The following is a 26,565-nucleotide window of genomic DNA, read 5'->3' on the forward strand; positions in this document are numbered from 1 at the left end:
GTATCCGAGAAGTACAACACGGTGTATGTTCTCAGGAGACTGCTCCTGAACCAAAAACCAGTCTTTTCTTATATACAGAATATTACGCTCTGGGCAACACCGCCCCTATTTTACAAGTGGTCATTCACATATTTTCGCTTCAAAGAAAGAGCAAAGTCATGATGATAATCCCACATTTCAGCCCGGTCAGCCCATAATTATTTACCCGGCAAGGCTCAGAACCCTCATCAGATATCAGCAGACCCCAATAAAACGGGCACCTCCTTCTCGTGAAACAAGCCATAAAGTAGGAAACAGAGTCAGGTGTGAAAGAGATTAGTCAGGGTTCGTGTGGGAAGCATGACTTTATGATGTGTTAGGCCCTAATGCTAATCCCATTTGGCCGCAGTAAAAGGAACCGGCCGGATAGGACTGACCTCGGGCAGCGGAGTCAGTTTTCACAGGTCACAAAGAAGTCACAAGAGGGTTGCGTGTCCATTAGGCCTAGCATGGTCTAAATGCGCAGCCTATGTGAGGGCAACCACAAAATGGTTACCATACTAAAATGGAACCCGAGGGTTGTAAATGTAGTATACATATACGCGGTGAATTCATCGGGGAAACACGACGAAAACACTAATACATACCGCATTAGTCATTTGCGGTTCGCTGATACCAAAGTCTGCATGGTAGGGCACAGTACCACACTTATCCTCTCCCTCACCAATGAACCCAACATCACTAGACACAACTTCCAAGAAGGGATGAAAGCTGTCTCCACCTGGATGAAGAAGAGCTGCCTGAAACTCAACTCTGAGCCAACAGTAGTCCTCATCCCCAACCACCCCACCATCGCATGGGACGACTCCTGGCAGCCCCCTGCCCTCGTAAACATCCCCACCCCGACGGACCACGTACGAAACCTCAGCATCATACTGGACTCTTTGCTCACAATGAACCACGAGATCAACGCCATATCCTCGGCTTGCTTCAACACCCTCTGCATACTCTGAAAAACATTGATGGATCCCATCCGAATCCAGAAAAATTCATGCACGCTCTCATCAGTAGCAGACTGGACTACGGCAACGCTCTCTTCGCCGGATTCAACAAGAAACTACTTTGCAAACTCCAGACTGTCCAGAGCGCCACAGACAGACTGATCCTAGACATCCCCCGTCGCAGCCACATCACCCAACACCTCCGTGATTTCCACTTGCTCCCTATCGAAAGAAGAATAACATTCAAACTCCTCACTCAAACATACAAGGCCCTCCACAACACCGGACCAACATACCTAAACAACGCCTCTCCTTCCACGCACCCAAAAGACACCTCTGATCAGCTGACCTCTCTCTGGCCACCATTCTATGCATCTACAAGACCAGAACGGGAGAGAAGTCCTTCTCCTACCTCGCAGCCAAGGCCTGGAACTACCTCCCCCTCCACCAAGCCCCCACACTGCTCCAGTTCAGGAAGGACCTCAAGACCTGTTCTTCAGATGACCCGTCACTCAACAGTTCCACCCCACTGACCCCCCACCTCCCCACCCTAGGCGCCTTGAGACCCTCCTGGGTGAGTAGTTGCGATTCACCAACCCAAGGATTTTAGTGGTTTGTGACAAAGGTACTGGTGTGACCATATACTATAAGGAATCATGTACTCTCTGCTGTACATAAGATATTGCAAGTCACCTCCAAGTTCCATAACCTTGTTTACGGAACTTGGCCTTTACCCTTGTTTCTGTATATGGTCATGGAACTCCTCAGTGATTTGTAATATCCTTATAATGTACGGCAAGGGGAAATGTATCCCATATCTTATACTGAAAGTCACCATACCGCAGGCAGAGAAGGATTGCAGTGGCACCAGATGCTAGTGGTGACAGTGAACAGGTCCCAAGAGGTGACAGCTGTGATGATGCCTGGGGGGTGGCCTCCAGGAACATACACTAACACTGACTTGTTCACACATGCGTGTTCAGAGGCACTTGCACACCAAACATACTCCAGTTGTCTCATCCTCTGTTTGTGGCATCATCTTTGCCAGCAAAGGATGTAATTTATCTGATTGCTTGGTCAGTTCTCCTCTCTAAGTTCCTTTATTGTCAATTACCACCATCCCCCAGTAAGGAGCTTAGACACCGAGGAACTGCAGGGCCTGCAGACCAACTAGCAACAATAGCAATGCAATATAAATCTCCTTTACTGAAGATCATGACCCCACACATCAGTGTATTATCAATACTTCGCAAACACAAGGAGACGATGGACGGAGCGCTGAAACTGTTCAGACACTCACCCCCAGTCACAGATCTTGGTTGAATCCATCAGCATTCTTTAGCTCACTGAGCCACCCCGTTCAGACCCAGCCATATGCAAATCAGTCATGACCCTGTGCCTCATGGGAACAGTCAAGCTCGAACTGCCAAGCCAGGTCTTCTCTGGATTGGAAACAAGCATCCTGGGACAGGTTTCGGGGTAACACCCCTCATCAGCCAGGCTAGGGGCAAAGTGAGTTTGCCTAAACAAACTTCGCCAATCACTATGCGGTGTCCAGTAAGGGCCTATGCTTTCAGTTATACTGTATATATGAACACAGTGCTTGTCCAGCCTCATAATGCAGCATAATTGATGAGGGAGGAGCTGAATAATTCTCTCCGTTGGAGAGCTTGGGACCATGGTTCCACCCTCTGCTTTATAAAGATGCACTAGCCCCCCCTCCCAAATGCAAACACAGATAATTGAAACCCGTGCACCTGTGAGGGTGCAGCCAGCAGCCAGTGGTCACCTAGGCTGTGACTCAGGTTGACTTCTTGAATGTCTGAGCCGCATTGTGCAGTTATAAGAGCTGTGGCTCTAGTTCCTCTTAAAAGGGTGGGGATGAGATATGCCTTAAGGGCTACAGCTGCCACTTTTGGAACTGGGTTGGAGTTCCGACGTTGTTTTAACACCCTGTGATCCTGGGCAAGTCACTTAATCTCCCTGCGCCTAAAGCAAAGTTAACTTGCCCTTGTATAATATAAGTGTTGATCTTGTAAAACACTCCAAATCCTTCTGGTTGAGTTCAGGCTATATAAAAACTGAGAGAAAGTAGTAAACATCACCAGAAAACAGACTGAAAACACAGAATAGTTTGACATACACGTCACTTGCCTTGAAACACCGGCTTTCTAATTAGGTACCTGTATATGACTTTAAATAAATGGGACAAGAAAGATAGCAAAAGAAATTAAAGAGAGAAAAGAGAAGAGCGCGAGGCAGGCATGGATCAAGGGAGTGAAGAAAAGGGCAGAGGACAAAGAATGGTTGAGCGAGGAAAAGAGGAGACAGACTGGAAATGAGAAAAAAGAGGGGAAGGTGAGAATAAAAGAGTGAGACATAGCAACAATTGATTGAAAAATGAGAAGAGGCCGAAAAGGAAGAAAGAGAGAAGAGTGTGCAGAGGAAGACGGGAGCGAGATAAGAAGAGAAAAGTTTAAAGAGAGGTATAGGAGAAAATAAGTGAGAAGAGATTGAGAGGGAGGAAGAAACGAAGAGAAGAAGGCATGGAGCGAGGGGGGGGATTAGAGAGCGACTACAAAGAGTGAGACAGAGTGAGAGACCACAGAGAGAGTGGGGAATGCCCGGGCTGTAAAACCGATGAACCCTGCATATTTTAATCTAAGGAATTTTCTAAAAGCGTATTATTTTTTTGCACATCACGTTGTCAGTCATATTGTCGGCACACAAAAGCGTCTCTGTTCCCGTTTTAAAAGCTGTTTTTTCACGAATTCCAAGACATCCTTTCCTTGACAATACGGAGAGACCATGATTGGGGCGATAGGGGAAGTGGCAGTTTTTGGGAGATGCATAATTGCACGGTGTTGTTGGCCCGGCTGCCCATTCCTCCGCGGATTTGGTATAGTTGGAGGTTGACAAGAATTGGAGCAGTTTTGTTTGCTCTAATGGTTTTTCCAGAGCAGTGATTCATGTTTTCCCCTAAAGGCTGCCCCTCATTAGCATGAACTCTGGGAGAGCGCACACCGACCTCAGACTCCCCGCAGGAGAAGCCTGAATAAGCTCCCCAAAAATGACCGCAAAGGTGCTTTGGCTCCTGCTTTGCGCTGTGGAGATGTGTAGCGCAGAGGCGCGAGGGAGAGGTACGTGACGTGAACTGCGCCAGCACGGCCCGTTTCCGAATTCCTGCGTGCCACTGTACCTAATGCTGTATTATCGCTGTGAATATTAATTTATTAAGCTGTTTAGGAATAGGCATTTTAAACATGGACAGCTAAAATACGGAGTATTTATGGGGGTTATGTTAAAAAAAAAAATAGCTGTACTCCACAAGACAAGAGCGATGTATTCACTTATGTATGTATTTATTTTAAGAATTTTATAAAGCGTGCTAGTTTGTGGTAAAGAACCACTTCATAAACCTGACCTGGAAAATCTGTTCACATTGTGTATTTTCAGGCTTTGTGAAGCCTATCGCTCTAGTCTCTTTCATTTGCAGACTAGAGAAGGCTGAAACTTTTCTGTGCAGTAAGGGAGGGGGAGGAGCGGGTGAGAGAGGGGGAGGAGAGCCGGCCATGCGAGGAATGCTAGAAACCAGGATAGCAGCTGTGCGCGTGCACGACATCGCGAACGCAAGCTGGAGGCCTGAAAAAAGCCACTAGGTTAGCACTTCCAAAACCCGCTTACTAAAACTCTTGCCAGAGCAGCGCTATAAGCGCTGGCTCAGGCGAGACCTAAAAAGGTGAATTTAGAATATGCCAATTGTAGTGCGGATTACGGTGCTGTAAAACATATGCAGAAACAAAGGTCTGACCAGTTTCTGGGACACTGCAAACAAAGGAAATAAAGAAATGGTATTCAGTGTTACTGCTGTAATAAGTGTGTTTACGATGTTAATACCATAATAAGTGTTATCGCCTTAGAAACTACTATGGGTAGGGTTAATGTGATGCCAAAGAGCACATTTATAATACTTTCTGCAGTTAATCCAGCCGTCATTTTGCACAGCTGTCCCATAGGAATCTCTTCATCATCAACATCTGGACTCGAATAATTAGCAGAGACCTAGAAGGAAAGAGAGTTCTGGGAGCACCAGGTTCTCTTGTCATGAGTTATGTTGTCCATGTTCTTGTACTGCCGCTATATTTATAATTGCCTCAATTTCCATGCACATGTTCTATACTAGTTTGGCTTCTAATAAAAGTCTATAATAATTAGCATTAGGCCGAGGGCTCAGTGTGAATGGTGGAAGGGGCAGCACCACAAGGGTACTCATTCCTGGAAGAAATGCTTGTGGTAGTTTACACCCTGTCGAAAATGGAGCTACTCTGTATGCTTCTGTGGATGTGGGAAACTTGCACTACTATCCCCCCCACCCCCACACACACACACCCCCCCTCCGCCCCCCAAAAGGACTCGTTTTTGCACGAGTAGCGTTAATAATTACTAGTTTTATTAATTGTTGTTCCTGTGTGTCTCGTTGGAAGCTTCGAGCCTCCTTGTAGTACTTGCTGAGTCCAGACGATTATGCGGAGAAGACACCTGTGCGGTAGAATAAATGTTCCGCTGTGTAGAGCGGCGCTCTTCTCTCCAGGGGGCGGGATTAATGAAAGGTCCCCCAATCACGGCGCGCCTCGCGGCAGCCATCATGTCTGACATTTCAGCAAGCCTGGCTCTCGCGCATCATTAATTAATGTCCTGGCTTTGTACTGAGCCTCGCTCTGAGCGGGCTCGAGGCGCAGATGGGACTTAATGAGAAATGCCAACTTGGCCTGCAGTCATTTAAACATAGTTAGCGGGATTTACTCTGTAACAGGATAGAACAGAAGCATGTTAATTGGAGGGTAGAGTTTTTACCAATCTTCGCAGCAGTCTCCATCAAGGATCACAGCCCTGGACAGTACCATTTAAGATTGTCATAACTGTCCTCCAAATAGATTTGCCCAAGTACACTCTTATAAAATTATAACAATTGAAAATGATATATGAATTTAAATATTCCAGGGATGCAGCAGCGCCTCTGTAGTTGTAATTATTGCCGAGGAAAATCACATTTTGATTTGACAATAACTTTTGCTTCATTCGTCAGATCAAGATAACAAATCGAATCCTTCTTTTGTGCTTTAAAGTTTTGCGTCGATTGATCCCGTGGTTTAAAAGGTAGAAGGCTGGAGCGCTCTTAGACGGGGATGTAGGAAATGAACCTGGTAATAATGCTTGGGAAATGCAAAAACGGCCGAACAGAAAGATATCGCTTTTGACCTGCACAGAGACCACTCTCCTTTATGTGCCACCCATATTTGTTGCAATTTATTCCACTGGTGTTCCTGTAACTTTAAAAATCAGCTCAATATGTAGTGGGCGAAGTGTCGAAATGTTGTGGTCGTTTGATGGCTGTGAGTGATAGGCTGGGAAGCATTTCCCATTCAGCTGGCTTTTCAGTGGCTAATGCCCCATGCTGCCAGGAATCTAAAAGTCGCCGGCGCACTACAGACATGCTAACTGCTGGAATAGGACAGAGGGCACAAGAGGAACACCCAAGGGATAAAAGTATTGGCAAAGCCAATAGGTCTGGTGTTGGCTGCCAGCCTTTTGGCAATTCTGGTTTTATTTTGTGTTGGTTTTTGCAAAACCTTATTGCTGAGGGAGCTGTCGGGACCTCATTGATTTAAAAAAAAATGGCTAAAGGCAAACCATTCTTTTTGGTCTTAAAAAAGCACACATTACCATAGTTGTCCATGACACGGAAGGGAACTACTTTGTGTGGGGATGTGCTCCTTGTGAAAGGGCCGCATGCTGTAACTCACAGTGAAGTCACCCCGTGGTTGAAATGGCCTGGCTCATTGTGCCATGATACATGCTGGAGTGGGTGGAACACAAATGTGAGTGACACAGCAACAGACTAATGGAGAAATGCTGGCTGGAAATACTTATAACTAACTATGTTGTATAGAAAAAAATGCCAATCTGTCTGGTGTTAGCTGGCAGCCTCTTACCTTTGCTAATGCTTTTTTTAATGGTTTTTAATCTTTATTATAAATGGAGGGTTGAAAAGAAAGATGTAGAGGTTTCGATAGATAGAGAGTTGGCAAGGTAGATTGATAAATAGAGGTGCAATGCAAAATGGATGGATAGAGAGAGAGAGCTAGACAGACAGGTACATAGACAGATAGATAGATATACAAAGGTAGATATATTTGCAAAGGTAGATATATTTGCAAAGGTAGATATATTTGCAAATAAGATAGATAGTGTTGCAAAGATAGGTAGATTTACAGATAGATAGGTAGACGGATAGACAGACGGATAGGTAAATGGACCGATAGGGTTGGATAGATAGAAGTGGTTGCATGGATAGGTAGATAGAGGGGAGAGCATGCATGCAAAATGTGGCATAGCTAGAGAGTGTTGCGTAGGTAGATTGATAAATAGAGATGCAAAGATAGATATACTTGCAAAGAAATATACATATTTTCATAGATAGATAGATATATTTGCAAAGCTAGATAGATTGATTTGCAAAGAGTTAGTGTCACATAGATAGTTAGGTAAGGTGTGGGGCAGACAGGTAGATAGGTAGGTTTACAGACCGATTGGTAGGTAGACGTTGAGATAGGGTTGGGCAGATGGAAAGGAAGAAACAGGAATAAACGCCACAGTTTGAATTGGTAATATAATAGTTAAACGTCTTTATAAGCATGACATCAGCATGACACAAAAAAGCGCTGAATGCAAACTAAAAACCCACACAAGCAGGACATAAGTTCTCAGTTATGATGCATACCAGCATTCCATACAGGAGTGCGATAATATATGCACCTCGTTGTGTGCGTAATAAAATGATTACTTTATAAAGAACAGTTTCAAATGGACACAATCTAGTATACTGAGTAAATGGAGGCCACTCCAAAAGGATGTACAAAAGAATGAGCAGGAGACTGGAGCTGATAAAGCTAGACTATGCCCTGAGCTTATCCTGCTATCCCATTCGGCTCTAAACGCAAAGACCGCACTAAAGTAATAAAGTAAACACAAAAGCACTGACAGTGAAGGGAACTACCTTGTGTGCGGATGTGCTTCTTGAGATAGAGCAAAATGCATTCGCTCAAGCTGCAGTTAGCCAAGAAGCAAAATGTGAGTAACACAACAGATCGATGGATGAGCAGAGCTAACTGAAAGCCCCTTTAGGTAAGTATATGATATATATAGAATTTTAACACCAGACATAAAAATGCCTTCTTTAGAGATTAAGCGTGTGCTATTGGTTCCAAGATTCAGTGATTTAAGAGCAAAGTGTCTGAATACTGAAGAGTTTGAGGGCTCGGTAGATTACTAGAGCGCAATTGGTAGAAGAGCGCCCTATGCTCAAGATCTTCCGTTTCTTACAACAGTTCGGTTTTGTCGCTTTTTAGGGCTGTTAGATTGGGAATACCTTCTTGATGATATTAGCCCGACACAGTAAGGCATTGGCCATTAAATACTGAGATTTTATTTACATGTCTTGTTTCTTTTGTTCCAGGCTGGTCGTCCCAAACAAAGGCTACTCTTCTCTAGATCAAAGCCCCGACGAGAAACCGCTAGTGGCCCTGGACACAGACAGGTAAGAGCACTGAAGCTACCTGAAACCTAGAGACATTGTAATCCATGGCTCTGGAACTAGGGGGGCTGCAGCACCCCCAGACCTGGAGGCAGAGCAGGCAGCCTGAACTGTTGGTTTAAATGGCATCAGAGGCCAATGATAAGAAAACCACTCTCAACAAACGACTGCACACTTGGTTGTCATTTCTGTCTAAGTTTGCATTCCGTGGCTGCAAAGAGATAGCATTGCTAAGTTTTGTCATTGTTGCCATCAGGTCCTTTGGAAGATGAAGGAATTAGGGATGCGAAACGCACCAATTTTTAAAATAGCTCCTTTTTAAAGTTTACAAATATTAATATGCATTGGCAAAGCCGGTAGGTCTCACCTTTTGGACCTATTGTCTTTGCTAATGATTTTTAGCCAAGCTGCACCGTACACTGGAATGAAAAAGAAAAAAGCTTTTGACGTGTACACCTATCGAAAAAACCCAATTTTTTCTATTTAATTACCCATCCGAATTGGAGCTATCACTAAAAAGAAAACAACCGAAAATCGTGTTTTTTACATTTTTCTTTTAAAAAGGGGGGATGTGGAGGGACAGGTGGGTCGAAGCAACTGGGGTAAAGTGAAAGTAACACGAAGTGATGTGGGGCACGGATGCAACATTTAGGGCGCTGATGGGGGGAAAAGGAAACGAAGGAGAGAGAGAGAGAGAAGAAAATCATGCGCAACGAAGGAGAGGAGAGATCTACACAAGGGAACTAGTTGTAAAACTCATGCACTCTCATAGACTGCTTGAACAACATTTAAAAAAGCAGTGCTTGGAATACGAGCAGATGAAGGACACAAGTAATGTGTCCATGCTCCCAGGAGGGACAAACACAAGAAGAGGAAGGAAAGCTCACACAATCTGATTAATTTGAAGCAAGAAAATGAGATTGACAATAAAGTCAACCAGTGGTTAGCATTGGGCGGGCTCTAAGACCCCTGTATCCTAACAGTACGTCTTGCAACAAGCAGCACAGGTGAAACCTAGAAATGAGACTGATGGATGTGGTGGAAGGAAAGTTTCAATTGAGTGAGAAAAGAAACAGATTTATTTTCTAAAACCTCTCTGATCTTTTAATGGGCTTTTTTAAACAAACTCTTTTTGACTAAAAATTTAAACCGTTTACCTAGAGATTTAAGAGCACATGGATGGAATGCTTTGGTGTGTGCACTAAGGACTGTGGAGCATTGGGAAGCTTCAACAGGCAGAACCCCATCATCAAGGAGCAATTCGAAAATTCAAGCATTGGCACAGTCAAAAGGTCTCGCCTATGCAAGTGCTACTTGATTTGCCCATGTGTTCTAGCCATGTTGGACACAAGTGTGGCTGCTGTTCAGCATGGCTAAAAGTTAGCGGTGTAGAGGAGAGAGGCATAGAGTGGAGTGTCAAAAAGTGAGGTGTAGTGTAGTGTAGTGGAGAGGTGTAGAGTGAAGTAGAGAATATTGGCATAGAGTGGAGAGGCGTAGTGTTGTGGAGTGGCCTAGTGTGTCCTGGAGGGACAGAGTGGAGTACAGTGGCTTAGAGTGGAGTGTTGTATAGTGGAGTGGTGTGGAGTAGTGAAGAGTGGAGTAAAGTGTTGAAGAGTGGAGGGGCATAGAATGGCGTACAGTGGAACGGTGTAAAGTGGAGTAGAGGGTCGTTCAGTGCTGTATCATAGAGTGTCGTACAGTGGAGTGGCGATGAGTAGAGGGGAGCGGCACACAGGGAACTGCACAGCATGGAGTACAGTGTTGTAGAGAGGCGTAGAGTGTCGTAGTGTGGAGTTGAGGGTCACTAGAGTGGATTTTTGTAGAGTGGAGGGCCATAGAGTGACATACCATAGAGTGGTGTAGAGTGTTGTAGTGTGGAGTATCTTAGAGTATAGTGAATTGTCGTGGAGTGACTTAGAGTAAAGTGGTGTGGGGTGACATAAAGGGAATTGCATGGAGTCGAGTGGCATAGAGGGTCACAGAGTGGAGGGGCATAGAATGGTGTAAAGTGTTGTGAAGTGGCATACAGTGGAATGGGGTGGAGTGTTTCGTGGCATAGACTTGTAGAGTGGAGTGACATGCAGTGGAATAGAGTGGTCTAGAATAAAGTGGTATAGCGTGTTGTAGATTAGCATAGAGTGGAGTAGAGTGGTGGGGTATAGAGTGGAGTGTCGTACAGTACAGTAAAGTGTAATACAGTTGAGTGTCATGGAGTTATGTAGTTTAGAGTGGTGTGGCATAGAGTGGAATTTCATAGTGTGAAATGGTTTAGAGTGCCATAGAGTGTTGTAGAATGTCGTAGAGTGGCCTGGAGTGGAGTGTCTAGAGAGTGGTGTAAAGTGGAGTATGTGTGTTGTGGTAGCAAACTGCAATTACAGATAACACATTTTCAATTGAAATGACAATTACAGTTGAACTTTCAGTTTTACTAATAAAACTATCCAGCACACAAACTAGAGTGTGTGGAAATCGGCATCACCTAGTTGATTTGTTTTAATGCTTTTAAAATATTTGTTTCCACCACACTTCAAAATTACTAAAAAGGTGCTTTCATAATTCTGATATCTTCTGAAATATTTTCACAGTTAATTTACAGACATTTACATTTTGTTTGTTAAAAAAGCTTTTCCTTTCCCACGACAATACCCAGCAATGTTGCCACATAAATCTTCTCACTTTGAAGTCAGAGAAAGATAAGTAAACACCAAGCTACCTTGGAAGACCGAGCCTGATGTCTGACCTCTGTATCTGAATGCCCAGCAAATATGACAAGATCAGAATAAAACGTGAAGGATTACTAGGAGAGAGTCAGAGAAGTGAAAAACAGGCTATGCTCTACAGGAGGGACATAGACATGCTGGACAGCCTAAAACAATTAAAGGCAGTGTTGTGATTTTCTCCTCTTGGTCTTTCCCTCTTTCCCCTGCCTCTCTGTCTCTCTTAGGCTCTCCATTTGTTTGCAGGAAATGTAATGAGAGGCCATTTAGCCAAGGTGTGCAAAGCAACAGGTGAAAAAGTACACATGATAAATGGGTCAGAGGATAAGGGTGAAGAGAGCAAAAGTTACATCTTTCAAATAGAGCAAGGGGAAATGGATGAATCAGTACAGTACCCCACTTGCAAAATAAGTCAAGAGGGAGAGATTATTCAGGTTTATGCTGATTCATGTTCACCTTACACTCTTATTGGAAAAAAATGTTTAATGAGAAGTTTGCAACACACAACTTGGGGGCCCATTAGCATGGTGGGCGGATTGCCACCGCCCGACCGGCAGTGACGATCTGCCCGCCAACACACCCCGCCGGACGGCCTTTTACCCCCTGCCACATTAGCATGGCAGGGGGTACCGTGGTGGAAGGAAAGACCATCCGCCACTAGGCAATCGTCACGATTGCCTGCCGGGCGGAAAAGGCCTATTATATGGTGGCGGTGCCTTGCAGGCATCGCCATCCATATTATGATGTGGGCGGTGGTATGCCTTTCCATGGCGGAGACTCCGCCATGGAAAGGCATGCGGGAATCGCTTCCCAGGGGGTTGGGAGGCTGCACTTGGGGGGGTACCCATGGTACCCCCCTACATTGGCATATACAAGGTGGCAGGCACCGCGCTGTGCCTGTCACGTTGTGTATGCCAATGCGCAACATGCATTTCCTACATTAAGGCGGGTGTTGCTAACACCACCGCCCGCCACAATGTTGGATATGCGGGATGCAATCCTCAGGGTGGCGGTCGCATCCTAATTGGCAGTGCGGGACTGCTGCACCACTGGCGGCCGGTCCCAGCACTGCTAGGGTGGTGGGCGGACTGGAGTCCGCCCGCCATCGTAATGGACCCCTAATGGACCCCTAAGTCTTAGAAACAGTTGATATTCCTCCAGGTGGATACAACAGAGAACCCATTCCTTTAGAGGGTATGGTTAGAATGCACATTTCTTTCAAAGATAAGCTCACGGTAGGGAAGGTTTACATCACCAAGAAGAGCTAAAGCTTACTAGGGTGGAAACACCAAAAAGAATTCGGCATTACCCTTGACCCCAACAACGTTGATCAGGTGTTGTTATTGTATCCACCAGAGGTAGGAGGCTACATCATAAAAGAGTTTCCTGAGGTATTTACAGAACAACTTGAAAAGTTAAGAAGCTAAATGTACAGAATCATACTTAAAGAGGGTGCACTCCCAGTGGTACATAAAACACGTTCTATACCACTCCTAATGAGGGAACCATTGAAGTTAGAACTTGAAAAACTCGTAAATCAAGGTGTTATTAAGGAAATTGAATGTTCTGAATGGTTGGCACCCATTGTTCTCACGACCAAGGACAATGGTAAGAACATTTGGTTATGTATTGACTTAAGGAACCCAACTCTAACATCTTGGTAGACAGACGTCCTCTACCAAGGATTCATGAGATATGAAGTACCATTCAAGAGGCAAAGTATTTCAGTGTGCTTGATTTGTCATCAGCATACCACCAGGTTACCCTTCATCCGGATTCCCAAATGTTGACTGCGTTGACCACACCTTTTGGAAATTTCTAATTTTTGAGAATGCTGTTTGGGCTAGCCTCTGCGGCTTCTGCATTTCAAAGAATAATGCAACACATACTCAGGGATTGTGTAAAAACATTGTGTTTTCAGGATGATATACTAATATATGGTGCATGTGAAAGTGAGCATAATTGCAATGTAAGAAATGTTTTATGCAAGCTTAAAGACGCAGGTTTTACGACAAAGGAATGTATATGTTAGTTGGGAGTTAGTAGACTATTTAGTTCATACTATTTCAGAGGAAGGCATCAAACCCAAAATTGATTTAGTAGAATCTGTGCCTAAAGCTCCCACCGAAGGGTCTAAGGGAGAGCCTAAGAGAGACAGAGAGGCGGGGGAAAGAGGGAAAGACCAAGAGGAGAAAATCACAATACATCTCCCTCTGGAAAAGTAAAGGAAAGGGAAGGAAGAAACCAGGGGGGCAAAAGAGAGAGAGAGGGAAGAACAAGTAAGCAATACATGGAATGTACTATACAGCATAAGGAAAATACAGTGCCAAGGAGGAGGATACATGAATGTTACCCTCCTTTAAGTGTGATAAGAATACACATTACATCTTGTAATCTTTGTGCCATGAAGGAGGATGAGTAAGTCTCGCACTCCTTTTGCCACGGTCTGAATCCCCTAGGGTACTAGTAACATACTTCTCCCTTACCCCACAAGGAATCAAGTTTGAGGGACACATGGTTATTCTATCCATACTCCACATTTTTCCATTTTCAAGAACAGGCAGCAAATAGAAAGCTAACAAATGTGAGTTACAAACCACAAAGCCAATGGTAAGTAGTGGGCGGAATGCACTCCCAAGGAACCTTTCCAGAATGTTCCCAAGAAGTCTTTTCGCAACCGAGGAGCACCTTCTGGTAGGCTTTGACCTAAAAATGGATGCTAATGGACAGCGTACATGACTCTCACTCTTTGGCACTAGCCGGGCGGGTTAGACTCTTGTTTTCTGTGTGGAAGTTAAGATTTATTTTTTGCCCAAGAATGATTTTTTTGTTTTTATTTATTTTATTACATTTTAGCTTTGCATTTTAGTCCTGTTGTTTTAAGTACAGTTTATAAACACTGATTGAAGAGCAAAGGCATAACATAACATACCACTGTTGCTTTACGCTTGGGATCAGCCCTCCTGCTCTTATACCTCAGCTGTGAGGCTATTTTTCTGCATGCTGGAGTGAGAGCTCTGTAGACCGAACTTTCATCAAAGTGGAAGCAGCAGGTGAAAAGTTTGAATACCCTGCCCTCCCAAATGTCACTACTTCGACTAATAATAGCAAAGCAATAGGAGACAGAGCTCTATATATATTCAAATCAAAAAAGTTATCCGCTGCTGGCTGAGAGCTCAGCTGCAGGCAGGAAGGTGGGTGTACAAGGGAGAATAGCAGGTGAGGTGTATCTGTGATGCGTTTGTGGTTGGCAAACTGCTTGAAATAGAAATGGCTGAGACCATGTGCTTTTCTAAATCATTCATCACTAACATTTAAATTAGGTTCACGGTGTTCCATCCATATTTCAAGTGATTTTCCACGCTACACTTCATTTATGATCTAAGTTTGTAAAGGAAAAACGACGCTTGCCTGCGTGCATTGTTTCAAAAATTGCAATACTAATTGAAAGACTATGTCTAAGCAGTGGCGGCTCCGCCGCTAAGGCGGAGGAGCGTCGCACCACTGCAAATTTAGCAGCGCAGAAAGAAAAAGAAAATTATAATTCAGGGCAACGGAAGCAGAAGGATACAGCCAATGGAAAGAAGGAGAGACTATATAACTCCTGCACTGATTCAAGATGTGATTGACAGTCTCTCGAGCCAATGGCTGAAGGTTCTTGAGCCAAAGAAACCAATGACAAAAGAAGTCTGAACCAAAGCGTGGTAGAGGAGGTACAGGTCGAGCATGTTTGCTGTAAGTGTTGAAAGTGCCATTACACAGCAAGCTTAAAAAAAGGCATAACTGATTAAAAAAATAAATAATAACTCTGCTCATCCAAAGCTTCTAGTAGGTCTTGCTTATTTGCAAGCACTGAAGCAGTTTGAACTGAATCTCCTTAGATTATGCACAGAATACAGTATGTTTTCCATGAACAGTGCAAGTGCCACTACACATCGAAGCAAAACAAGGTATCACCCTGCATTGCATGGCTTGCCCCTTTGCCATTCTCGTGCTCTTCAGTCTGCCAGAATTAAAGATGTTCCTGTTCAATAACTCACAATACTTGCATAGCTGTGTTGTGTGTTGTACGCGCACAGCTTCTGTGTATTCATAGTTGTGTGTGGGGCGCACAAGCCCCATCAGGTGCAGCAGGGTGCCCCACAAAGGCTCGGGCAGTGGAATACAATACAGTGCATACATACCTACACAGTATGCAGCTTGCAGAATTGAGGTTAACACAGGGGAGCAGTTGGCCATCTGGCAGCTCAGGGGGTGCAAGGACTGTACACAGAAGTGCACAATAAGCAGCGTTAGTCATGGCACAGGAGAGGATGCAGATCAGAATCATGCATGTTTTACAAACCTCTTTTCTGCTTTACAAGACCTTGTTAGTGTACACGTTTGTTTTTCCTTCTTGCTTTCTGCACACCCTCCTTGACCCTGAGCTATCATCTTACATTCACATCTCACACATGAATAAACTGCCAGCAGCTGCAAGGCAGCCTGACCCACATCTGCCTTTCCAGGGCTGCTCATCTGTGTCTCTCTTGTCTCTGCCTCGTCTTTGGAAGAGAGTCCACATTCTATGCTGCCTGAACACTAAGATCATGCTGAAAGAAGTATAATTTGGAAGGTCCCCCCATTCTAGGTATGTGCCACGATGCCATGCTCCTGGTCAGTTGTGTGCTTTATAAGTGCCAAGCCACAGTAAATGACATGTTCTCGCATCCCAGAGATGTTCACTAGATCCAAACACCTCCGTCCATTAAGACCCTGTGGCAGGATCTTCTATTCTGTAAGAGTCCTGCAGTGCTAGAAGGCCCAACACAAGGCTGGCCCTCTCTTCTTCCAGAAGGTTTTTAAATGGTCTGTACCTCCCCGTATCCTGCGGTCCAGCGCGGCAAGAGCGGTAGAACACACTGGGGAGGAATATGTTTCTCCCATTCCCCTTGCAAATGGTGGAATGCACTGCCTGACCACCTCAGGACAGAGCCAAATCTCGTAAAATTCTGAAAACCTCGCTTTTTCGCCCCACTTTTATTTACGTTTTTTGTCGCCCCGTGTCACTTAGGTCTCTTGTCACCCTTTTTCTCTAGGATCATGTTCTGACACTAGCACCAAGACGCCAGTTGGTATTCTTGCACTTTACAAAATATTAACTTAGCAAACCTCTCTTGCCCTTTTTCAATGAACTCTATTAAAATACTTTTCAACACAGTAAGCCAACAGTGCCCCTTTTTTAGATCGAGCCTAGCGGCAGGCACGCATACGCTGCTCGCTCTGCGAGACTGCTGTAGTAGAGTATGGGAGAGAAGCCACACCCGCTCTCCTCCCATATTTTTCATTGGCTTGTGTCATTGTCTTTCGTAAATGCTGCCTTCGGATTCGTTAATAAGCTTGTTAGTCCCTCGTTAGTACGGCCTTGTCTTCATTTGTACCCTCCCATGGCGACTGGCCCTTTTACTTCGGTTGTTACACGGACCTGGTATTTAGTGTGTAAGCACTATTTACTTTGAGTTTCTATTACTGCAGACCGGACATGCGCTGCTTCAGCTGAAACCGCTTGTGTGTTTTTTAAGCAGCACGGCCATAACACGGGCGCCTGTTTTCAGTCACTTTAACCCGGCATTATCTCCTGTCTGTTTCAACCCTCCAAGTAAAATGGATTTAGAAATGAATAGTGGATTTAGTCATGTGAATTCTAGGTAGAACATAATGCTGTGCTAATCGGCACATCTGTGTTACATGTCATCTGTACTAAAGCCACCTGACGGATTGTTTTCAAAAGCCTGTTTTATTAAGAACACCCCCACGAATACCACCACCATCAATACCTCCACCAATACCACCACCACCATCAATACCACCACCTTCACCAATACCACCACCACTACCGCCAATACCACCTCCACCAACACCACCAATACCATCACCTCCACCACCACAAATACCATCATCAATACCACCACTACCAGAATCACCACCAGCACCAATACCACCATCAATACCACCAATACCACCCTTACCACCATCACCACCAATATCACCACCACTACCAAGATCACCACCACCACCAATATCACCACCACTACCAGCACCAATACCACCACCAGTACCACCACCACCAGTACCACTACCAATACCACCACCACCAATACCACTACCTCCACCACCATCAATAGCACCACGTCCACCACCATCAGCACCACCAATAACACCAATACCACCACCACTAATCCAATAACACCAATCCAATACCACCACGCCAATGCCAATACTACCACCACCAATTCCACCAGTACCACCACCACCAATACCACCACCACCACCTCCAATACCACCACCGCCAGTACCTCCACCACCACCAATACCACCAAATCCACCACCAATACCACCACCACAACCACCAATACCACCACCACCAATACCACCACCACCAATAATACCGATACCACCACAACCAATACCACCACCACCAATACTGCCACCACAAATAACACCACTACCACCACCACCAATACCAGTACCACCAATATCAATACTACCACCACCACCACCAATGCCACACCACCAGCACCACTAATACCACCACCACCAAAACCACCAATACCACCACCAACACCACCACCTCAGCGCCTCTCACTCACTAGTAGTAGCAAGGGCACTGTACGAGGCCGGAGCTGTATCCGAGACTATCCATCCCTCCATGCCTACCATAAAGCACAGCCTACCCTGCACCAGGAGGTGAAGTCAGGGCCCTACTACAGCTGGAGCGTTTTTATTAGGCCAAAGATAGAAAGGACATTATGAAGTGTCGCACTGCACACTCAAATCACAGAGGGGGCAGGAAATAGCCCCCCTCCTTCCCGCTCTTCCTCCTGAGCGGTGACAGTGTAATCACAGAGGGAAAGGTGTTGGAGCGCTTTGTTAGTGTTTATAGCTCGTATCATATGTAGCTCTCACTTCACACTTTGTGTCTGTGTAATTTAAAAACACTTACACATCTTCTTCACTGCACTACTTATCACTACTTTGAAGACGTTGAGGCAAGGTTCCTCGTGTAGTACTGCTCCATACAGTTATGCTCTTGGTGCTGAATAATTTATTCACATCCATGAAAGTTCATCATCTGACACCTTGAGATGTGAATCAGCAATCCATAATCAAAACATGTGTTTGTCTCTGTAATAGCTGCAGCTTATGTGCTTCCCTGAGACACCGCTTTTTAAGGCCATTTGACCACTGTCTCGCTCATCTCCACTATTGCACATTTAGCTGTTTATTCCTTTAAACCAATATCATGTTCATTTTTTGACAACTCAATTGAATAATCCCCAATAGTGGGGATTACCATACTTACAAGCAGCTGATCTCTGTATTTTATTTTTACAACGCATCTTCCATTCTCAGGCCATTGGAAAGGGAAGTAGCATCCGTGTTATAAGAAGGCAACAAACCGCTTCAGAATGAGGCTACTCTTGCTAGGACGGTTCAGCTGAATGTGTAACACAGGAAAACAAAATGGAAACTCATTTAAATTAGTGTAAGCGCGGAATGAATGCCGTGAGCTCTAAGCAGACACAGCAAATGGAATGGCAAGTGATTTATAAAATATTGCAGCACAGGTGAAACCACATATGTAGAACTGCATTTTGTGGTATATAAGCAAGCATTAAGGTATGTAAGTGAATGTATGTTTAGCATAACACTAGTTGACAAGACCAAATATCTGATCATGAATCCTCCTAGGAAACTGGGGTGCCTCCCGGTCTTGAACTCTGCTCACCTGGAGAGGGTATCAGAGTTTGACTACCTGGGAATCCGCCTTAGAGACTCTATGAGTTGGACTCCGCACATTCACAAGATGCTCCTTAACCACAAAAGGGTGGGTGGTGTGTTGCTTAGGGAACATCGTTCTTCCACAAAACAATTTACTGCCCCAGCTGTGGAGATTTATAAAGCTAGAGGGGTTAGTGCTGCCTTGTACGGGGCGGAGTTGTGGGGTACAAGCAACCTCGATGTACTTGCAAAATCGAAGAGCAAATTCTTGAAAGATCTGATGGCTCTCCCTTTGAGCACACCCACAGTTCCAGTGTTGCTGGATCTAGGTTGCAGATCAATTGCGGACCAAGCTCGTCTTCGTCCCCTGCTCCTGTGGGCCCGCTTGTGGAGGGTGCCCGAATTAGCCTCCTATGCGGAGGGACTGTCCGAGGTGATGTCAATGGGGGGCTGGTATAGGATTAAATGTTTGAGGGACTTTAAACACCTTCTGGGTGAGTTGGGCCTAGGTGAAGCTTGGGTTACTCGATCTGCCCCACCTAAAGCCACTCTAAAGAAATTATATTGGGATTGGGTTTCTTCCAAACTCACTGTCGATCCACGCCTATGTAAGTCAACTGTAGCTTTCTTGAGGATTAAAGACGTGGTAGCTTACGAACCCTATCTCGACATGATTTCCATTCCATTTGACAGGGCTTTATATTTTAAATTTAGAGTAGGGATTCCACCTGTAGGTGACCTGATATCCCGGTGGAAATTGTCCCCCCAGCCCTCCCCCTTTTGTGCCCTCTGTTCCACGCGGGTCGAGACGGTGGCACATATTCTATTTGAATGCCCTGACTATTGCTCTCCCAGGAGGCGCTGGCTAAAACCACTTTGTAGACTGTTGGGAACTCGCTATTACACTGTGGCCCTACGCATGTTATTGTCCGACACATCCACTTTGGTGGTTTGTGGTCTGTCTAAATTTTTAAAGTGGACTTGGTTGATTCGTGCAAAAAGGCTTTCTGTATTAATTTAATCCTGATTTTAACTGTACTAATTGTATCTATCAAGTTACTGTTTTTTTACTTTTTCTATTTATTTTTTCTGGGAAAGTGTTTTATTTGTTGTATATATTGTGATTATTTTCTTGTTTTTTTTGTTGTTTTTTTCCTTAACGGTTGAACTGCTTTCAAGATATTTTATGTATTGAAATAAAGCCAATCAAAAAAAAAAAACAAGCATAACACTAGTCATTTTCAAATTCCAGAACATATAAAAATATATTTTTTGCCCACTAGCATTTTAAGGTTTATTGTTAATCCAACATTTCCAGAGGTGTACACTTCCCCCTTCACTTCTATTCTGCATATCACAACCCACATAGGGACTCAAACTATATAGGAATCGTGGTTTATTGTTGCAGTAGGGAGCATTACTAAGACAGTCGGTGGCCTAGATGGAGAATGCAGCAGGGAACCCGAGAGATACCACTGGATGATCGCTGTGCACCTCATACCAGTGGAGGATCGCTGTGCACCTCATACCACTGAATGATCGTTGTGCACCTCAAACCAGTGGAGGATCGCTGTGCACCTCATACCCTGGAGGATCGCTGTGCACCTCATACCCTGGAGGATCGCTGTGCACCTCATACCCTGGAGGATCGCTGTGCACCTCATACCCATGGAGGATCGCTGTGCACCTCCCACCATTGAATGATCGCTGTGCACCTCAAACTAGTGGAGGATCTCTGTGCAGCTCATACCAGTGGAGGATCTCTGTGCAGCTCATACCAGTGGAGGATCGCTGTACACCTCATACCAGTGGAGGATCGCTGTGCACCTCATACCCTGGAGGATCGCTGTGCACCTCATACCCGTGGAGGATCTCTGTGAACCTCATACCCTGGAGGATCGCTGTGCACCTCATACCCGTGGAGGATCGCTGTGCAACTCCTACCAATGGAGGATCGCTGTGCACCTCAAACCAGTGGAGGATCGCTGTGCACCTCATACCCGTGGAGGATCGCTGTGCAACTCCTACCAATGGAGGATCGCTGTGCACCTCAAACCAGTGGAGGATCGCTGTGCACCTCATACCAGTGGAGGATCGCTGTGCATCTCCTACCAGTGGAGGATCGCTGTGCACCTCCTACTAGTGGAGGATCGCTGTGCACCTCCTACCAGTGGAGGGTGGCTGTGCACCTCATACCAGTGGAGGGTGGCTGTGTACCTCATACCAGTGGAGGGTGGCTGTGCACCTCATACCAGTGGAGGGTGGCTGTGCACCTCATACCAGTGGAGGGTGGCTGTGCACCTCATACCATTGGAGGATCGCTGTGCACCTCATACCAGTGGAGGATCACTGTGCACCTCATACCAGTGGAGGATCGCTGTGCACCTCAAACCAGTGTAGGATCGCTGTGCACCTCAAACCAGCGGAGGATCGCTGTGCACCTCATACCAGTGGAGGAGTGCTGTGCACCCCAGTGGAGGGTCGCTGTGCACCTCATACCAGTGGAGGATTGCTGTGCACCTCATACCAGTGGAGGATCGCTATGCACCTCAAACCAGTATAGGATTGCTGTGCACCTCAAACCAGCGGAGGATTGCTGTGCACCTCATACCAGCGGAGGATTGCTGTGCACCTCATACCAGTGGAGGATTGCTGTGCACCCCAGTGGAGGGTCGCTGTGCACCTCCTACCAGTGGAGGATTGCTGTGCACCTCATACCAGTGGAGGATCGCAATGCACCTCAGTCGTAACGTCACTGAACCACCGAACCTAAGAGCATTGCCTCAGGAGGCACCTTGGGGTAGCGATCCCCAGCCGTGGAGGAAATCCCATCTTTTCTTCTAGTGGATACTGGTTAACCAAAATGCCTGGAGCAGACCAATCATTTGTTAAGGTTTCACCTTTCGTGTCGCAACGTCCTTCGCCGTTACCCTCGAGATGTTAGGGTAAGTTGTTGGAAAGACCTGCTGAAATAAACCATCTCTGGTCAAGTCATTGAGATGGTCCCTGTGCTATCCAGAGATGAGGGCTCTTCCTCAAGTACTTTACAGTGGTTCCAAAATTCAGCATTTACACTCCACCGTAAACTATTGAACCAGGCGGGGCAATGCTGGAGAACCTGGATACCCTCACGGGGGACATGTAGCGCTCTACAGATCTACTGATTGATGGGTGGAGTCCATTTTAAGATTGGAACCTCATCAAACGGTCACAAACATGGACATCAAGGCGATGGTTCCAGTGCACGTGTATAAGAATGCATCATAACATAGAAAAAAATACATATTGTTTGTTCATAATAAACCGTCGTCTAAGCGGCCTCAAACCTCAATGTCTTTGACATCAGAGCCTCAGAACTGACGTGTGAATGTGCAGTCTCCATTTCCATTTAACATTCACAGTGCGATAGTGCATGAATGCCAAGTAGGCAGAGGTGTCTGTTATCTGATAGGTAAAATAATCTACACTGATCTAGCACCCACTTGCATGTGTGCAGGAGCACAGTATAGTGTGTTTGCATCTTTGACTTCTTTTCACGGTAGCACCCAAAGGTGACAGCCACCTTAAAATACCCCATTTGTATTTAAACAAGAAATGCATTTATTTATGTTAAAATTGCTATATTACTTTAGTCCTCCTGCATAATGCTTTACATACTCCTAAACGCTTTTGTGACTTGTCTTAAATATATTCACTGTCTGAATGTGAGGATCTGCCTCCTCGTGAATCCAGGTCATCATTGAGGCGAGGTCAACACTGGGTCACCAGATTATTTTCAATTCCCTCAGGTGGCACGAGTTGCATAACAATGGCCAGTGGTCTGGAGGAACGCGTCTCCAGGTAAGACGACGCGTCTCCTGCAGACCCGTGATCGCTGCAACTCTATTTAATGGCGGCAGGCAACCTCTGTATTTATGGAGCGCCACGTGTAAGGGTAGAAGATTGAAAAGGTAGTAGTAGCTTGAACCATGATCTCAGGGATGCATAGTCCTAGGTAAGTAATCCTGTTTCTTTCCTTTACACTGTCTCATTAGATTGACAGTAATGCGGTGATACCAATTGTGACTCAATCTCTCTATTTTATTCCAGTGATGATGACTTCGACATGTCCAGATATTCGTCGTCGGGGTATTCTTCTGCTGAGGTGAGTCGCAGTTTTGTGCATCTAGGAGCAAAGGCACAAGAATGAATATTGTGTCTGCACTTTGAATGAGCCTTTGTTTTTCTTTTCTCATACTGTTAAAGATTTTGCTTCTGGATAAAAAGCTGAGGCTGCCCCCCTCTCTTCCTTTGTAAATAGGAAAAGTAAATATAGACATTAGTGGCAGCCTTTGTAACTAAGGGGCTGATTACGATGGCAGTCAGAGGAGCGTCCGACTGCCATCATTACGGGATCAAGACCAGCCGACAGTTAGTCGGCGGCCTCAGCTGACAAATTACGATCTGATCGCCGTGGAGGCAGTCGGAAACATGCCGCAGCACAGGCCCCAATGCCAAAAGCCATGTTTGTAAACATCCCTGCACCTTGTGGCGGGCACCATGCGTTGCCTGCCACACGATGCAGAAATGTTCAGGGGGGCACCATAGACAGCCTTTTCACATCTGAAGAACGAATGTTAAATGGCTGGGGCAAAGATGGATTGTAATCCCCACTGCGGTTCCTGAGAAGGCACCGCCTCCATTGTGGTAAATGCGATCTGACCACCCACCCGATGGGCTCCTTAAGCCTGTAGGAAGCTGTTGGTCAGTCCCTGGGGCAATGCAGTCCGACCGACCACATTGTAATGTGGCGGTATGACCGCGGTTATAGATGTCGGTGGGACGGACACTGACGGCGAGTCGGTCCCACTGACATCGTATTTGCCCCTATTTTTACAAGCAGAGCATTTCAGTTTGTGGCATCAAAGTGGGGAGATGTAGACGTGTAGCATAAGGGAGAGACTGTCATTTCATGCTCTAACAGTTAGGTAGTTGCATGTGTGGTAGCAATTTTAATCTGTCACTGCCTATGGTGGCCTGTGAAACTAGCTGTAAAATTGTTCACATATTGTTACATACACGAGGGTGAATCCATCAAGCGATTGAATGAATCGCCGCAGGCTTGTCTGTCAAGACTGGAATAGCAGAATGTAGTTATTTTTACATTTGTTTTCTGTTGCCCCAGCCTGTAGCCGCGGAGCCACTCCAGAGTGCTTTGTTAGAAAGAGACCCTGACTATTGGGGCTGCTTCCTCTAAGAATTGTGTACACCATTAGATGCGGTTTGCATGGGTCATTGAAGGGTTTGGCATCATCTTCTGGCTCCGTTGAAGGTATGGTTATGTTGTGTATCCTGGAAAGGTGCCTGGTGAAGGTAGGGTGTCTACAGATACTGCACATAGTGAATCCTAGGTACTGGGACATGATACCAGGTCGCTGGTCTCAGTAGTTGGTCATAAATATTGCTAAGTACCTAAGTATTTTTGCACTGCACTGTTCCATAATACATTCAGCGTCTGTGTAAGTTAAGAGCAAATGTTCTATCTCTGTATTCAGAAGACACTCATGGGTATGGTGTTTAAGCTAGACCGCTTGTATCAGATGGTACATAAAAAATAATTTCTATTTCGTTTCACTCCAGTGAAATGCTACTTGGATTGCTTTTCTGTTAAGTTTCTGTGTGAGCGGGCTTAATTTTATTGACTTTCTAGAAGCTAGCAATTATCATACAAATAGTCACTTCAGTATTCTGCAAACATATATACATGTAACATTGTCTGCCACTAACAGCGGGATGCTTAGTTGCTCCTAATGAGCCAAACCACTGTTTGTTGCGTCTCCAAAAATAACCAGACTGTATGACATTTCACTGGCTTGTTCTCTACATTACTCCCTTGAGCATGGCTGATTATATGTAGATGGATGTTGCAATTCTAGTTTTATTATAGTGATGCAGAACACCGATATTTTACAGAAACAAACAAGTTACTTTGGCAATGCTCTTTCTGGTAGAGGCTCTATCTAGCTGCAGATTCCTCACAATTGAATGTAGCCGTCAGACGGGATTGGGAAACTTTTCAGCAGTACCTCAACGCTTTCCTTGGTAGCGCCGTGAGTCGCCGCGCTGATACCATTCTGCTCCAGGTATGACGGGCGGAGCTTACATAGGTGCTACTCCCATGTGCTGACGTCCGTTGCTTTCGATTGCGGGAACCCTGCTTGCGTACGGATCGCCAGTCTCAATTCGGTAACTATGGGGCACCACCAACTGTAGTGCAGTGCCCAATCTGCATATGTTGGATGAAACACCCACATTCAGGGCTTTAGGGCTGACAGAATTTTGTTCTTGTTCCTATCCAAAATCGCTGCTTTACCAACTTTTTAACTGTGTTCAATTGTTTGCGCATTTTAAACTGTGTTTAATTGTGTTTTATCTTTGCCAACTATTAATTTGCGAATTTGCACACTTGTGGAGGATATACATTTGGGGGCACTTTAAATTGTATTTTTCATTGCCGTGTGAGCTTTCCTCACTTCCGGCGGGACTGCACTGAGCGCCATTTTGATCTTGAACGCGCTCTAGTCTCCCCACCACCGGCACTATTTAAATGCACGCTGCACGTTCGCAGGTGCTTTAGGGCTGACAGAATTTTGTTCTTGTTCCTATCCAAAATCGCTGCTTTACCAACTTTTTAACTGTGTTCAATTGTTTGCGCATTTTAAACTGTGTTTAATTGTGTTTTATCTTGCCAACTATTAATTTGCGAATTTGCACACTTGTGGAGGATATACATTTGGGGGCACTTTAAATTGTATTTTTCATTGCCGTGTGAGCTTTCCTCACTTCCGGCGGGACTGTACTGAGCGCCATTTTGATCTTGAACGCGCTCTAGTCTCCCCACCACCGGCACTATTTAAATGCACGCTGCACGTTCGCAGGTGCTTTAGGGCTGACAGAATTTTGTTCTTGTTCCTATCCAAAATCGCTGCTTTACCAACTTTTTAACTGTGTTCAATTGTTTGCGCATTTTAAACTGTGTTTAATTGTGTTTTATCTTTGCCAACTATTAATTTGCGAATTTGCACACTTGTGGAGGATATACATTTGGGGGCACTTTAAATTGTATTTTTCATTGCCGTGTGAGCTTTCCTCACTTCCGGCGGGACTGTACTGAGCGCCATTTTGATCTTGAACGCGCTCTAGTCTCCCCACCACCGGCACTATTTAAATGCACGCTGCACGTTCGCAGGTGCTTTAGGGCTGACAGAATTTTGTTCTTGTTCCTATCCAAAATCGCTGCTTTACCAACTTTTTAACTGTGTTCAATTGTTTGCGCATTTTAAACTGTGTTTAATTGTGTTTTATCTTTGCCAACTATTAATTTGCGAATTTGCACACTTGTGGAGGATATACATTTGGGGGCACTTTAAATTGTATTTTTCATTGCCGTGTGAGCTTTCCTCACTTCCGGCGGGACTGTACTGAGCGCCATTTTGATCTTGAACGCGCTCTAGTCTCCCCACCACCGGCACTA

The 26,565-nt window shown here is 45.2% G+C and overlaps 1 protein-coding gene across 2 annotated transcripts in view; it reads left to right on the top strand.

Moving 5' to 3' along the window:
- The window catches only part of FAM219A (family with sequence similarity 219 member A), a 493,349-nt gene that overhangs the window by 433,781 nt on the left and 33,003 nt on the right, over positions 1–26,565 (top strand). For both annotated transcript variants that reach the window (XM_085628479.1, XM_085628472.1), the window contains exons 4-5: positions 8,497–8,577; positions 23,142–23,196. In XM_085628479.1, coding sequence (XP_085484605.1) covers positions 8,497–8,577; positions 23,142–23,196 — 136 coding nt within the window. The remainder of the gene's footprint in view (positions 1–8,496; positions 8,578–23,141; positions 23,197–26,565) is intronic.

Source organism: Triturus cristatus, chromosome 2_1, assembly GCF_964204655.1.
Source record: "Triturus cristatus chromosome 2_1, aTriCri1.1, whole genome shotgun sequence".
In the NCBI taxonomy this organism is placed as follows: Eukaryota; Metazoa; Chordata; class Amphibia; order Caudata; family Salamandridae; genus Triturus; species Triturus cristatus.